The following is a 17063-nucleotide window of genomic DNA, read 5'->3' as shown; positions in this document are numbered from 1 at the left end:
CCCCTGAGGGGGTTGCGAAGGGATGTCGGAGGGGTTGCCAAAGACCATCAGAAAACACAGTATTTTCTGATGGTCATGGCGATTCCATGTGGGATGTTTGAGCCAATTCTATCGTTGGTTGAGTTCGGAATGTTCTTTGATTGTAATGAACTATAAATCCTAGCAACTACAACTCCCAAAAGTCAAGGTCTATTTTCCCCAGGTTCCACCAATGTTCACATTTGCACATATTCAGTATTTGTGCCAAGTATGGTCCAGATCCACCATTGCGTGAGTCCACAGTGCTCTCTGGATATAGGTGAACTACAAGTCCAAAACTCAAGGTCAATGCCCATCAAACCCTTCCAGTATTTTCTCTTGGTCACAGTAGTTCTGTGTGCCAAGGCTAGTTAAATTCCATCGGTGGTGGAGTTCAGTATGCTCTTTGATTGTAGGCAGGGGCGGCTCAACGCATTACGCAAAGTAAGCATTCGCAGTATAGTTGATTTTGCCCAGGGGCGCTCTTGAGGAAAAACAGACCTTGACATATGCGAGTTGTAGTTACTGGGATGTATAGTTCACCTGCAATCAAAGAGCATTCTGAACTCCACCAGTGATGGAATTGAACCAAATATGGCACACAGAACACTCACGATGAACAGAAAATATATATCAGTGATTGAGGGGGGGGGGTGCCAAAATACTTTTGCTTACCGTTGAAAATTACCTAGGGCCGCCTCTGATTGTAGGTCAACTATAAATCCCAGCAACTACAACTCCCAAATGACAAAATCTATATTTGTGAGTGATGGTCTCTCCTTGTGTTGTGAGACTTTTGTTGCCAAATTTGGTGTGATTTCGTTCATTGGTTCTTTTGTTTTTAAGGTACTCATTATGCACAGAGCATTTATATATTATTATTATTATTATTATTAAATGTGTGTTTTCTGGTGGTCTTTGGCGACCCCTCTCAAACCCCCTCATGCCCCCCCCAGGGGTCCCGACCCCCAGGTTGAGAAACACTGCTTTAAATGAAGGTAGACTTCATTGAGTAGGGCTTTTTGCAGCCACATTATTATTATTATTATTATTATTATTATTATTATTATTATTATTATATGTGTGTTTTCTGGTAGTCTTTGGCAACCCCTCTCAAACTCCTCATGCCCCCCCCCAGGGGTCCCGACCCCCAGGTTGAGAAACACTGCTTTAAGTGAAGGTAGACTTCATTGAGTAGGCCTTTTTGCAGCCACATTATTATTATTATTATTATTATTATTATTATTATTATCTATATATATAAATTTGTTAGGGGCATCCAACGAGGAAACAAAACTCAAAAACCCCCCAACGAAACTTAACCAAAATTTCCATGCCCATTACACAACCCACAAGGTACAAACATATCTACTCAAAATGAAAAACAACACAACAACACACTCACAAAACGGCAAAACAACAAAACTCAAAAATCCCCCAACGAAACTTAACCAAAATTCCCATGCCCATAACACAACCCACAAGGTACAAACATATCTACTGAAAATGAAAAACAACACAACAACACACTCACAAAACGGCAAAACAACAAAACTCAAAAATCCCCCAACGAAACTTAACCAAAACTCCCATGCCCATAACACAACCCACAAGGTACAAACATATCTACTCAAAATGAAAAACAACACAACAACACACTCACAAAACGGCAAAAGAATAAAACTCAAAAAAACCCCAACGAAACTTAACCAAAATTTCCATGCTCATAACCCACAAGGTACAAACATATCTACTCAAAATGAAAAACAACACAACAACACACTCACAAAACGGCAAAACAACAAAACTCAAAAATCCCCCAACGAAACTTAACCAAAATTCCCATGCCCATAACACAACCCACAAGGTACAAACATATCTACTCAAAATGAAAAACAACACAACACACTCACAAAACGGCAAAAGAATAAAACTCAAAAAAACCCCAACGAAACTTAACCAAAATTCCCATGCTCATAACACAACCCACAAGGTACAAACATATCTACTCAAAATGAAAAACAACACAACAACACACTCAAAATGGCAAAAAAACAAAACTCAAAAAACCCCCAACGAAACTTAACCAAAATTCCCATGCCCATAACACAACCCACAAGGTACAAACATATCTACTCAAATTGAAAAACAACACAACAACACACTCACAAAACGGCAAAATAACTGAGCATGCGCATTGGCGCCCAGCCGCAAGTTCCCTGGCGCGCGCACATGCCCTTCCGGCCAACGTTCCCTCTGCGGAAACCATGCCCGCTCCAAGCCCCGCCGCGCCGCTTCCCGCACACACACACACCCCTGCCGCACACACACACACAACCCCACACTCCATCACTCCCCCCGCCGCCGCACACACACACGCAACCCCACACTCCATCACTTCCCCGCCGCCGCACACACACACGCAACCCCACGCTCCATCACTCCCCCCGCCGCCGCACGCACACACGCAACCCCACTCCCCCCGCCGCCGCACACACACACACCACCCCACGCTCCATCACACCCCCCGCCGCTGCACACACACACACAACCCCACGCTCCATCACTCCCCCACCCCAATCTTACCTCCTTTTACTTCACGCCCCCTCCAAACCCCACCCCGCCCCTTCCCGCCCTGTCAAAATCTAGGAAAGACAGGAAGGAAGGAAAGAAGGAAGAAAGAGAAAGGGAGGTAAAGAAAAAGGGGGAAGGAAGGAAAGTTAGAGAAAGAAGGAAGAAGAAAAGGAAAGAAAAGGAAAGATGGAAGGAAAGAAAAGAGAGACAGCAGAAAAGAAAGAAAAAGGGGGAAGGAAGGAAAGAGATAGAGAAAGAAGAGGAGAAGGAAAGATGGGAGGGAAGGAAGGAAGGAAGGAGGGAAAGAAGGAGAGAAAGAGGGAAGATTGGCCACAGCAACACGTGGTGGGTAAAGGTTGTTATTTCTATTATTATGATGATGCTATTATTCCTCTGAGACCCTTTTAGGGGGAATGGGAGAGGTGTCAGGTCCCAGAGGCAATGCATTGCATTATTGTTATTGTTATGATGGTGGTGAAATAAAAGGAAATAAAAAGTGAAAGAAGGAAGCAAACAGGGAGGGAAGAAAGGCAAAGGAAGAAAGGGGCAGGGAATGAAGGAAAGAGAGAAGGATGAAACCAAGTAGTGAAAGAAGGAAAGAAAGAAAGAGGTAGAGTAGGAAGAAAGGAGAGAAAGGGGGAGGAAAAGGGGGAAGGAATAGGTAGGTACCTCTCTTTCATAATAGTCCAGATATCTACCTCAACTTTGATAAGTTTTACTATAGGCCACAGCAACGCGTGGCAGGGCACAGCTAGTTATTATTAAATGTGTGTTTTCTGGTGGTCTTTGGCGACCCCTCTCAAACCCCCTTATGCCCCCCCCCCCCAGGCTTCCCGACCCCAAGGTTGAGAAACACTGCTTTAAGGGAAAGAAGACTTCATTGAGTAGGCCTTTTTGCAGCCGCATTATTATTATTATTATTATTATTATTATTATTATTATTATATGTGTGTTTTCTGGTGGTCTTTGGCGACTCCTCTCAAACCCCCTCCCGACCCCCAGGTTGAGAAACACAGCTTTAAGGGAAGGTAGACTTCATTGAGTAGGCCTTTTTGCAGCCACATTATTATTATTATTATTATTATTATTATTATTATTATTATTATTATTAAATGTGTGTTTTCTGGTGTTCTTTGGCGACCCCTCTCAAACCCCCTCATGCCCCCCCCAGGGGTCCCGACCCCCAGGTTGAGAAACTCTGCTTTAAGTGAAGGTAGACTTCATTGAGTAGGCCTTTTTGCAGCCACATTATTATTATTATTATTATTATTATTATTATTATTATTATTAAATGTGTGTTTTCTGGTGTTCTTTGGCGACCCCTCTCAAACCCCCTTATGCCCCCCCCCAGGGGTCCCGACCCCCAGGTTGAGAAACACAGCTTTAAGGGAAGGTAGACTTCATTGAGTAGGCCTTTTTGCAGCCACATTATTATTATTATTATTATTATTATTATTATTATTATTATTATTAAATGTGTGTTTTCTGGTGGTCTTTGGCGACCCCTCTCAAACCCCCTCATGCCCCCCCCCCAGGGGTCCCGACCCCCAGGTTGAGAAACACTGCTTTAAGGGAAGGTAGACTTCATTGAGGAGGGCTTTTTGCAGCCACATTATTATTATTATTATTATTATTATTATTATTATTATTAAATGTGTGTTTTCTGGTGGTCTTTGGCGACCCCTCTCAAACCCCCCATGCCCCCCCACAGGGTCCCGACCCCCAGGTTGAGAAACACTGCTTTAAGGGAAGGTAGACTTCATTGAGGAGGGCTTTTTGCAGCCACATTATTATTATTATTATTATTATTATTATTATTATTATTAAATGTGTGTTTTCTGGTGGTCTTTGGCGACCCCTCTCAAACCCCCCATGCCCCCCCACAGGGTCCCGACCCCCAGGTTGAGAAACACTGCTTTAAGTGACGGTAGACTTCATTGAGTAGGCCTTTTTGCAGCCACATTGTTATTATTATTATTATTATTAAATGTGTGTTTTCTGGTGGTCTTTGGCGACCCCTCTCAAACCCCCTCATGCCCCCCCCCAGGGGTCCTGACCCCCAGGTTGAGAAACACTGCTTTAAGGGAAGGTAGACTTCATTGAGTAATAGGCCTTTTTGCAGCCACCCTCTTGACTCCAGGGAAGGCAAGGTCAGCTGTTCCGAGTGACCCTCTTTGGGGGGGGGGGCGCCCCGCCCCTTGGCCTCCTACTTAAGCGCCCCTTCCTCCAGGGCTGGGCTGGCTCTTCTACGATGGCTGCTGCTGCTTTGTTGGGGGAAGCCATGGAGAGTTACGCCTACCCTTCGTACAACCCTTACTCCTACCACCGCTACCCGCCCCCGAAAGGCAAAGGGGGGCCGGGGTCCTGGAGGCAACGAGGAGGAGGAGTGGGCAGCGGCGGCGGCGGAGGAGGAGGGGGCTACTTCTCGGGCTACAGCGAGGCCTCGGTGGCGGAGTACTTGGAGCAGTACCAGCGGGCGCAGCTGAAAGCCTTGCTCTCGCAGGTGAACCCGCACCTGACGCCGCGCCTGCGCAGAGCCAACACCAAGGAGGTGGGCGTCCAGGTGAACCCGCGCCAGGACGCCTCGGTGCAGTGCTCGCTCGGCCCGCGGCCCCTCCTCCTCCTCCGGCAGAGGCAGCGCCAGCGCGCCGAACCAGGAGCCGCCCGGGCTGTGCGCTTCCCCCGCACCGTCGCCGTCTACTCGCCCGTGGCCTCGCGCCGCCTCACCGCCTTCGTCGAGGAGGAGGAGGAGGAAGAAGGAGCCGGAGAAGGGGGCAAGAAGAACTTGGAGAAGCCCGAAGGAGAGACCCAGGAAGGGGAAGGGAAGCAGCAGGAGGAGGAGGAGAAGAAGCCGGGGAAAGAGGAAGAGGAGCAGGCGGAAGGGAAAACCGAGGCGGCCCCGTCGGAGGAAGCCGCGCAGAGCAAAACCCGGGTGCGCTTCCAGGTGGGTCGCCACGAGGGGGAAAGCCTCTTGCTCCAGAAGCATTCTCTCCTGACGTTTCGCCTCCATCTAAGGCAGGCCTCCTCAGAGGTTGTGAGGTCTCTTGGAAACTAGGAAAACGGGAATTCTGCAGTAAATAAAGAACAACACTCAAAAATGGGAATTCCTGACAAGAAACCACTGCATTGTTGCAGGTTTTTCGGGCTGTATGGCCATGTTCCAGAAGCATTCTCTCCTGATGTTTCGCCTCCATCTGTGGCAGGCCTCCTCAGAAGTTGTGAGATCTGTTGGAAACTAGGAAAATTGGCTTTATATATCTGTGGAAAGTCCAGGGTGGGAGAAATAACTCTTGTCTGCTTGATGGAGGTGTGAATGTTGCAATTGGCCACCGTGATTAGCATTTAATGGCCTAGCAGTTTCAAGATCTGGCTTCTTACTGCCTGGAAGCATCCTTCATTGGGGAATTTCAACAGAAAGAAATAATAATAAAAGTATTAAAATAACTCTGAAATCATAACAATAAATAAAAGTATGAAAAATAATTCTAAAATCATAGCAGCAAATAAACAAAAACACAAAAAAGGGGAATTCCTGACAGGAAATCACTGGGTTGTTGTAGGTTTTTCAGGCTGTATGGTCATCTTCTAGAAGCATTCTCTCCTGACGTTTTGCCTGCATCTAAGGCAGGCCTCCTCAGAGGTTGTGAGGTCTCTTGGAAACTAGGAAAATTGAGTTTATATATCTGTGGAAAGTCCAGGGTGGGAGGAAGAACTCTTGCCTCTTTGAGGGAGGTGTGACTGTTGCAATTGGCATTTAATGGCCTAGCAGTTTCAAGGTCTGACTTCTTACTGCCTGGGGGCATCCTTTGTTGGACAATTACAACAGAAAGAAAGAAAGAATAAAATGAACAGAATCTGGCTACCAGTATTAAAAATAACTAAAATCGTAACAGTAAATAAACAACAACACTCAAAAACGGGAATTCCTGACAAGAAATCACTGGGTTGTTGTAGGTTTTTTGGGTTGTATGATGGTCTTCTAGATGACCATATATCACCTAAATTTGAATACTGGTGGGGTTGGGGATGGCTGATTTTGTCATTTGGGAGTTGCTGGGATTTATAGTTCACCTACCATCAAAGAGCCTTCTGAACTCCACCAGTGATGGAATGGAACCAAACTTGGCACACAGAACTCGCATGACCAACAGAAAATACTGGAAGGGTCTGATGGGCATTGACCTTGGGATTTGGAGTTGTAGTTCACCTACATCCACAGAGCACTGTGGACTCAAACAAGGATGGCTCCGGACCAAACTTAGCATGAATACTTAATATGCCCAAATTGAAGCACTGGTGGTGGTTGGGGAATATAGTCCTTGACATTTGGGAGTTGTAGTTGCTGGTATTTATAGTTCACATACCATCAAAGAGCATTCTGAACCCCACCAATGATAGAATTGGGCCAAACTTTCTACACAGAACCCCCATGACCAACAGAAAATACTGTTTCCTGATGGTCTTTGGTGACCTCTCTGAAACCCCCTTGCGACCCCTACAGGTGTCCCGACCCCCAGGTTGAAAACACTGGTTTAGGAGTTAGGGTTTTACCGTTAAAGAACTTACATTATCTGTGTCCACCCCCCTGTCTCGGTCACATGTTCTATTCTGTGTTGCAGAAACAGCACTCCCAGAGGATCAAAGCAGAAACAGCGTAACGCGCATAGCCGGGGGACCCTGCTATCATACAATCACCTGTGACTTTCAATTGGCCATATTGATCAGCATTGAATGACCTAGCAGTTTCAAGATCTGGCTTCTCACTGCCTTCTTACCTCCTCTTTTGGGAGGTTTTAGCTGGCCCTGATTGTTTCTTGTCTGGATTTCCCCTGTTTTTGAGTGTTGTTCTTTATTTACTGTTATGATTTTAGAGTTTTTAAAATACTGGTAACCCGATTTTGATCATTTTCATAGTTTCCTTCTTTCTATTGAAATTGTCCACATGTTTGTGGATTTCAGTGGATTCTCTGTGTAGCCTGACATGGTGGTTGTTAGAGTGGTCCAGCATTTCTGTGTTCTCAAATGATACGTTGTGTCCAGGTTGGTTTTTTAGGTGCTCTGCTATGGCTGACTTCTCTGGTTGAATTAGCCTGCAGTGCCTTTCATGTTCCTTGATTCATGTTTGGGTAGTGCTACGTTTTGTGGTTCCTATGTAGACTTGTCCACAGTTGCTCTGGTTGAAGTAGTCTGCATCTCCCAACAAAGGATTCCCCCCTGCAGTGAGTAGCCAGACCTTGAAACTAGTAAGCCATTAAATGCTAATAAAGATGGCCAATTGAAACATTCATAACTACCTCCAACAGACAAGAATTCTTTCTCCCACCCTGGACATTCCACAGATACATAAACTCAATTTTTCTACTTTCCAACAGACATAACGACCACTGAGGATGTCTGCCATAGATGTGGGCAAAATATCAGGAGAGAATGCTTCTGGAACATGGCCATACAGCCCAGACAACTCACAACACCTTCAACAATGCCTCTCCTCTTCCATCACATCAGGATTGTAATGGCAGTAGGGGCCCTTCCACACAGCCATAGAACCCAGAATATCAAGGCAGAATAAACCACAACATCTGCTTTGAACTGGGTTATCTGAGTCCACACTGCCATATATTCCAATTCAAAGCAGATAATGTGGGATTTTATTCAGCTGTGTGGAAGGGCTTATGTAACACGATTTTGTTCCCGAGTTAGAAATGTCATGTCCTAATTGATTTTATCATATAAAAAGCATGGGGGGAAAAGTTTACTAAACTGCAAAAACTTTTGTTTTTGCCAGACATCCCACTCAACTTTTTCAATTAATGTCTCATCAGAGTCCCTTCTACACAGCTGTATAAACTTTGCTCCTCCTAGTGTTTTAGGGCCTTCCAAACAGGCCCTATATCCCAGGATCTGATCCCAGGATTTCTGTTTATCCCAGATTATCTGGCAGTGTGGACTCATATAATCCAGTTTAAAGCAGAAAACCTGAGATCAGATCCCAGTTGCTTATATTGGCATCTTCCCTTCATGTTTGTGCTGTCTAGTTCCTAGAGCAGAAGTATGGCTATTACCACTGCAAGGACTGCAACATCCGCTGGGAAAGTGCCTACGTGTGGTGTGTGCAGGGCACAAACAAGGTAGGTATTGCGTTGCTGGGGTGGAAGGGAGTGGGGAGGACGAGAGAGGCCCTCTAGTACCGCGACAAGGTGCTGCCTTCTTTCTCTTTGCCTTTCCACAGGTTTACTTTAGGCAGTTCTGTCGAACTTGTCAGAAATCCTACAATCCTTACCGTGTGGAGGATATTACCTGCCAAGTAAGCAATGACTTCTAGGAAGCTGGCAAAGGTGGGAAGAAGGGAGACTGGGATCTACCTACTCGGGCGAGTAGGTGCACAGCGTTTTCGGCTAACGTTTTCGGCTAATGGAGTTCGTGCCCTCCAAATAGCCTCTTCAAATTCTGCAGCACTGCTGGTCATAGCTGACCTCCAGCTGGAGCGCTCAAGGACCAGGGCTTCCCAGTTCTCAGTGTCTAGGTTGGCTTTGAGTCCATCTTTAAATCTCTTTTCCTGTCCACCACCCGGAAATGAAAAGCCATAGACTCTGCTATAGCACTGCACTTAATTCCCGGGGCCCCTAGAATTTTTGAGCTTGCATTAATCTCAGCCCACCCTTTTAAATTGCCTTGAACAGGCAGGATTGCTTTTACTATATATGTGTTATAGCAACAATTTTTATGCTTATATCATTTTGTTAATTTTATGGTTATGTTGTTTACTCTGTATGTAACTTGGAAACTGCTCTGAGTCCCCTCGGGGAGATGGAGTGGTATATAAATAAATTATTATTATTATTATTATTATTATTATTATTATTATTATTATATTTTTCTGTGTCAATTTCAGAGCTGCAAGCAGACGAGGTGTACCTGTCCTGTGAAACTGCGCCATGTGGATCCAAAGAGACCCCACCGCCAGGACCTTTGTGGAAGATGCAAAGGCAAACGTCTCTCGTGCGATAGTACATTTAGTTTCAAATACATTATTTGAGCAATAGCAAAATCTTTTTTGTTTCGGCAGAAAGTTGGAATAGAAGATATTTTCTTTGGAAGCAGCAGGCTGCGGCAATGGAAAGCCTGCCAGTGGGCCTATGGTAAAGCAAAGCCACAAGGCAACCTAGTGTCTACTTTATTTGTTATGACCGCCTTAAAAGGAGGGAATCTGCTTGGCATTCTGTGACAAAACTCGATTTTATTTCGGTATGGAATGAACCAATTGGGAAGCAAGTTGAGGAGGCTTTTTTGGGGCTGGGGGCAAAAAGAAGTCTTCCTTAAAGTCACCCTCACAACCAAAAATGGGACAGATTTTGTTTCTAACGAAGCGTTTTGCTTCTTAGGAAAAGCTGCTGCATTGAAACTAGTTCACCCTGTGGGATCCAAAAGTGGAGGATAGAACTATACACTCAAACTTCACAGTGTTCTATGGCAGGCAAGTGAAATGAAGGCAATGGTTGTATCAAAATATTAAGATCCGAAGTCTATCATGCGCCTGATACAGAAACAAGGAAGGAGGCACACATGGCCTAATCCCAGCTGTATGGCAGAGCCATAATGCCTTCTAAAGACTGTAGTGTATACTACTAAAGTATTGGATAGAATGGGACAATTGATCCAAGATCCAAGTTGTATGCACAAACTTGGGTGTTATCTTGAAAGCATGCTTAGAGAATTTTTTTTGGTGAGTGTTAAGGTGCTGAACATCAGTTTTGAGTTGTCGAAATTTCTTTTGTCTTGAGGCCAAGAAGGAGAATGTCATGTGCCTTAATATACTTTGTCCATTATGGAATAAATAGCTTTATGTATAAATAGTAAAGCGAGTGCGCCCATTCCTTTTATCTTGCAGCTGATTCATGTCAGTTATCTGGATTCAGATAATAACACATTTTAAACAGCATACAATTTCAGTTAATAGTTTCTCATAAGATTATATTGATGCTCTTTACAATTATTCCGCCAAAGTGGGATAAGCTGGAGAAATAGTGGCTTGCGGTGGAAACAATAATAATATAATAAAACTTTTTTTATATACCACTCTATCTCCCTGAGGAGACTCAGAGTGGTTCCCAGGTAAAAATCACAGAACATACAAAGTAAAAACAACATAACCATAAGATTAACAAAACAAAATATGCATAAAAATTGTCACCATAACACACATATATTAAAAGTAATCCTGCCTGTTCAAGGCAATTAAAAATTTTTAAAAGGCCAGGCCAAGATTTATGCAAGCCCAAAAATTCTAGGGGGGCTGGGAATTAAATACAATGCTATGGCAGGTAACAATAATATTAGGTACGGGTCTGTGGCTGTTCATTCCAGGGCCAACTAGAGGAAATGATCAGCACAATGGTTATGGAGATCAATTAAACAAGATCCACCCACTGTTAGAGGTTCAGTAATCCCACAAATTCCTGCTAATTTATATCGCATGTCGAATCTAAATGAAAGAAGCCCCCGGTGGTGCAGTAGGTTAAAGCGCTGAGCTCGTTGACTGAAAGGTCGCAGATTCGAATCCGGAGAGCAGCGTGAGCTTCTGCTCTCAGCCCCAGCTTCTGCCAACTGAGCAGTTCAAAAACATGCAAATGTGAATAGATCAATAAGTACCACTCCGGCAGGAAGGTAACGGCGCTCCATGCAGATATATACACCTCAATACAGCCTGGAAAGCTCACAGCAACCCAGTGATTCCAGCCATGAAAGTCTTTGACAACACCTTGTTAGACCAGACCGGTTGAAACACAATGGGACTCACATAATTGTTATTCAAAAATGGATTTTCATGGAGTTGGGACAGCGAATGGGATTTAAGCTATGTGAAATGTTGCCTTGTGTCACCCTGTTCCCTACCTTGCTGATTCTAGTAAATTAGATGACACTGGGATTGTGAGAAATTGGTGAATTGATGGTGGGGAGTTCTTAATTGAAAACACTAAGTGCCTCTGAGCCTATACAAAACACATTTCTATACAGTAAGTCACTACTATCCCACGCAAAATGAAGACGCATGAGATCTCTGCCGAGATTTCCATGCAAAGATTTTGCCCTCAATCCTTGGTAACTTCAGTTGAAAAAAGATTCTAGGTATCTAAGAAGCCCACAATTTTAGGCAGGGATGGAAAAGAATTGATTTAGCAAGCTGTCTTATTTGGCCCCATGCTCCACTAAACTGCTCTGTGTAGGGCCTTCTAAGGGGTGTGAACACATTTAGAACAGTACAAAAGGATTTATTATTGTTCACCTCAAATCAATAAAAATGAAAGAGGCAAAAAACCTTTGGCTTCCACTTAGAAAATGCCAACTATTTCCATACAGTTTAACAGGTAGTAGCCTTTGTGAAATGGGACTTTAGCATCCACAGATTTAGGTACTTCCATAAGGTCCGTGTTACAGTAAGTTGTAATAGGATCAAGTTGTGTGTGTGTGTTAAAGAAAACCTTATGCTATTATTATGTGCAGCTGCTAATGTAGGCCAACTAGTAAGTTTGGACCACACCCGGTGGGGTATAGTTCAGCCTTTGCTCAACCATTTCTACTGCTTTCTCATTTGGATGAAGATGAAGAAGCCTTATTGTGTTGTTTACAAAGACTATGTAAGTTTGTTGCACTGTTTGTAACATTGCAAGATTATGTTTTAACTCTGCTGATAAGAGTAAAGTTTTTCTGTTCTTTTTCCTCTTGCCCGGGTGCAATGTTATTGTCTTCTGCTTTGGACCAGATTAAATTCCGCTTATACGCAACAGTTTGAGAACCAAACCCCAGTGGATACGAAGAGCCCCCAGTATGAACTAGTTTTGCACAGTAAATAACTAGTGTCTGAAACTAATGTCTTGGTGTCTGAACTGTACAAGACACCGTGGACACAATTTGGAAGGATGGCAACACAAGAGTCCCTCTGAAAAGATGGCTTCATTAAACTATTGATACCATTTGAAGAATTCACTAGTTGTGTTTTTAGTAATTAAAGGGTGGAGCTGATCTGAAACTTGAAATTACAAAGATGTAGAGTTGAGGAACTGTTGTAGCTGCAGACTGGCACAACCTGGGGATCACAACCAGACACAGTGAAGTTGAATCCACGACATGCGAGTGTGGATTCTGCTGCTACTCTGCTGCTGAGTACGCATACCCAGTGTGGAACACATCTCGCCATACTAAAATAGTGGATGTGGCTCTTAATGAGACATGCTGCATTATCACAGACACGGTGTCTGCGCCCTACACCACTGGAAAAATTTAACTGCTTAGCCGGTATTGCACCACCTGACATCCGCCGGGAAGTAGCAGCCAATAATGAAAGGACCAAGGCAGTGACATCTCCAGCTCATCCCTTGTTTGGGTATCAGCCAGCACGTTAACGACTTAAATAGTTTTCTTAGATCTACAGAGACACTCGCTGGAACACCTCAGCAAGCGAGAGTCCAAAAGTGGCAGGCTCAAATCCAGCACCTCAATCCGTGGGTGATACTAGATGAGAGACTCCCTCCTGGGCACACAGAAGACTGGGCGACTTGGAAGGTGCTGAACAGACTGCGCTCTGGCACCACGAGATGCAGAGCCAATCTTAAGAAATGGGGCTACAAAGTTGAATCCATGACATGCGAGTGTGGAGAAGAGCAAACCACTGACACCTGCTGCAATGCAACCTGAGCCCTACTACGTGCACAATGGAGGACCTTCTTGCGGCAACACCAGAGCCGCTCCAAGTGGCCAGATACTAGTCAAAGGACATTTAATCAACTACCAAGTTTGCAAAATTTGTGTTTTTTTTATCTGTTTGTTTTGTTCTGTTAGAAATGTAATACAATGGTATGGTTGCTGATGACACAATAAATAAATATGTAGCTGCAGAGCTCTATTCCCTTTGCTTCCTTTGTAAGATCTTTGGATTGAGGATATGTCAACACGATTACACTAAAACTGAATAACTGCAGTAGGAGGAATCTTGTCCTCACAGTTACTGTTGCTTGATTATTGATAGCGTCAGGTGTCTTCTTCAAATAAAGAGAACATGCAAAACTGAAGAACTGAGGAGAGCATGCAAAAAACAAAACCAAAGATAAGCATGAACAGAGGAAAAATTGAATTAGGATGAGAGGTAAACATGTGATAGGCACAACAGGGGTATGTAAACGATATTCCGGTTTCTGCCTCACTCACCACATCCTCTTGAGAAAATACACAAAGTAGCAGATAGGAATTTTTATTTTACTGGGCCCTCCCCAAAACAAAAACACAAAAATGAGGCTGATAAAAGATGTAAAAAGTATGATACACCACTAAAAACTACATATAGCCCTGTAAGACCTTATTAAATAATTAAGAACACCATCTACAGTACCACAGAGTCTTCAAAATAATTAAATTTTATCAGAGTCAAAAGAAAAATACAGTGATTATGATTATGAATGTGCCATGTCTAGTTAAACAAGAGATTTGGAAATGTAACAGAACTTCTATCAGCAGTCCAAGAATATGCACAGTGCGTTCAATTAATGCATTTCAGCATAATTACATGTCTAATAGGGTTAATTTCCCCAAGGAAACAAAAAGGCCATGCTAAAGAGATTTGTGTCTACATTCTACAGTCTGGAATTTTCAGAGCCAGTTTTTTGAAATGTTTTTGTTGAAATCACAGTGGGAAAGACAGATGCCCAAAATACAGACCTTTATTCCTTCTGAATTAGAGGAATCGCGGGACTACATTCATACTTTTTGATTATATAAAATTGTTTTGGTTTCAACAGAGTTTAGTTAATCTTGTGCTACCGATTTTTGAAATATATTGTAGAGTTTGGAAACCAAATGGTCTTTCCCTTCTATATACAGTCCCAAATTCCTTAGCTTTAAATACGAGTCATAAAGACAGACACACGTGAGTTTAAACCTCCCGAACTCTGCAGAATACAGAGATAATTGGTCATGTATTCCATGGTCATGTTGTCTATTAACAGCCACTATTCTTGCACCCCTCCCTTGCTTAGCTTTATACACTATTCTCATGTAACAGTGCATTGTTCAACAAAAATACTGAATTTTACACTATACAATTTCTAGAATATGTACAGGATAAAATAAGTTAACTTTCCTAATGAGTTGCGGAGGGGCAACATAAATCTTTAATATACATCTTAAAGTCTCTGCAGGCAGCTACTTTTTGGTTAGTCCGTTATCAATAAGCACTGATCAGAAAACTGAGCAGCATTCTCAACAAGTTAGAGATATATTATCATTTTTTTTTGAAAACTGGAAATTCCAGTTTTAAAATATTATTAAATGCCTTAACATTTACAAATTAGAAGTTAGAGCTAAAAATATTTCCCACCCAAAATAATCTTGCAGTGCTTTCGATAGGCATGCTCAGACCTCATCGCACATCATCCATACCTTCAAAATGCAATTGTCAGAGAAACATTCATTCCAACTTTCACACATAATCCACCATGACCAGACAGAACTAAATACAACGTTTTGATGAATCCATACGGTTTGCAGTTTTAACTCTTGCATTCTGACAGCACATTTCTCGCGACGTCGCCAACTGTATACATCAGACATTGTTACGATTATTATTTTTTAACTGCCTGAAAACCTCATAGGTCTTCAGCCTTGATTTTAGCCTCATTTCCCCCGCTTTACATAGTCTCAGTATGGAGAGGCTGTTATTGCAACAACTCTTACATTTCTGCTGTTGCAGAAAAGAATGCAGTTATAGGCATTGTTTATAGCCCTTTTTTCTAATGCAGTTTTTATAAGATTATTATTTAAAAAGTGTTCACGCTGCCCATATCGCCACTTTGGAAGAAAGCATTAAGATGCCGTGAGTTTCCAAGATCCTCGCCTCTGAATTCTATCGCTTCTTCCAGTGACGTTCTTTAATAGTCATCAAAAATATGATGCCTTCCGGAAAGAGCAGGTTTTTCAACAGATATGAAAGGTGCCGGATAATAATGAGACTTTAGCTTTAGTCTTTCTGTGGGACAGTGTTTCAAAATCCAGTGCTCAAACTTCTCACAGCTGTATGTTTGGCAAGAAGCTGATATGACTGCACCATCCGCAGGGATTCCCGGATTTCTAAATTCAGTTCCATTAGCTTTGAACTGGCTTCTGACATATCTTGCTTTGAGCCAACCACTGCAAAGCTGCCAGTCTGACCCAGTGTCTGGTGACGGAAATATATGTGTAGCAGAGTTTGTATGGGATCATCTTCAGGGTTGCCGAATATATCATTGGGCCAAATGCACCTGGAAGGAGGAAAATTACTAATTACTAATAATCTATATAAATAAAAATGTAATGTTCGTTTGTGGGATTAACAGAAATCAAAAACCAATGGGCCAATTGACACCAAATTTGGACAGCATACACCTAACAACCCAATGTGTGTTCTTCACTAAAAAAAATTGATTTTGTCATTTGGGAGTTGTAGTTGCTGGGATTTATAGTTCACCTACAATCAAAGAACATTCTGAACTCCACCAATTGTGGTATTAACAGAACTTATGAACTCCACTGGATGAATTGCCACCAAATTTGGCCACAAGACACCTACTAACCTAAGGAGTGGCCATCACTCAAAACAATTCATTTAGTCATTTGGGAGTTTTAGTTGCTGGGATGTATATTTCACCTACAACCAAAGAGCATTCTGAACTCCACCAATTATGGCATTGAACCAAACGTGACATACAGGACTCCCATGACTAACACAAAACACTAGAAGGGTTTGGTGGGCATTGACCTTGAGTTTGGGAGTTGTAGTTCACCTACATCCAGAGAGCACTGTGGACTCAAACAATGATGGATCTGGACCAAATTTGGCACGAATATTCCATATGCCCAAATATGAACACAGATAGAGTTTGGGGGAAAATAGACCTTGATATTTGGGAGTTATAGTTACTTGGATTTATAGTTCACCTACAATCAAAGAGCATTCTGAACCCCACCAACGATAGAATTGCGCCAAATTCCCACACAGAACCCTTATGACCAATAGAAAATACTTAAGGCCATTCAGTCCAACTCCCTTCACTAGGGCAAGAAAAGGTAAACAAATACTGGGTTGTTGTAGGGTTTTTCGGGCTATATGGCCATGTTCTAGAGGCATTCTCTCCTGCGAGAGAATGCCTCTAGAACATGGCCATATAGCCCGAAAAAAGCCTACAACAGTCCAGTGATTCCGGCCATGAAAGCCTTCAACAATACAGTAAACAAATACTGTTTACCCACTAGCATAAAGAAATTACATGTATTAGAAACTAACACTTTCTCATTACTTTATTTTCCAGATCACCAGACTGGGCCACAGCAAAGCGTGGCAGGGGACAGGTAGTATTACAATATAATGGTACAGTACAATATAGTAATATTTAATACTGATATTGTACTATGCTAATAATATAATATATTGTATGTATATATATCTT

At 42.8% G+C, this 17063-nt stretch overlaps 2 protein-coding genes across 12 annotated transcripts in view; one reads left to right on the top strand and one right to left on the bottom strand.

The window, feature by feature from the left end:
* Positions 1–4802: 4802 nt before the first annotated feature.
* ZAR1 (zygote arrest 1) lies at positions 4803–11610 on the top strand. Its single transcript, XM_060778494.2, has 4 exons — positions 4803–5536; positions 8628–8720; positions 8822–8896; positions 9485–11610. The coding sequence occupies exons 1-4, from the start codon at positions 4844–4846 to the stop codon at positions 9626–9628; spliced, it is 1005 nt and encodes a 334-aa protein (XP_060634477.2). The 5' UTR covers positions 4803–4843; the 3' UTR covers positions 9629–11610.
* A 2374-nt stretch (positions 11611–13984) lies between these two features.
* The window catches only part of FRYL (FRY like transcription coactivator), a 178028-nt gene continuing 174949 nt past the window's right edge, over positions 13985–17063 (bottom strand). For all 11 annotated transcript variants that reach the window (XM_067468777.1, XM_067468779.1, XM_067468778.1 and 8 more), the window contains one exon: positions 13985–15878. In XM_067468777.1, the coding sequence (XP_067324878.1) occupies positions 15623–15878 (256 nt within the window). In that variant the 3' untranslated portion in view covers positions 13985–15622. The remainder of the gene's footprint in view (positions 15879–17063) is intronic.

The sequence above is a fragment of the Anolis sagrei genome, chromosome 5, assembly GCF_037176765.1.
Source record: "Anolis sagrei isolate rAnoSag1 chromosome 5, rAnoSag1.mat, whole genome shotgun sequence".
Classification (NCBI taxonomy): Eukaryota; Metazoa; Chordata; class Lepidosauria; order Squamata; family Dactyloidae; genus Anolis; species Anolis sagrei.
Note: the sequence above shows the minus strand (reverse complement) of the source record. Positions and strands in the feature narration are given on the sequence as shown.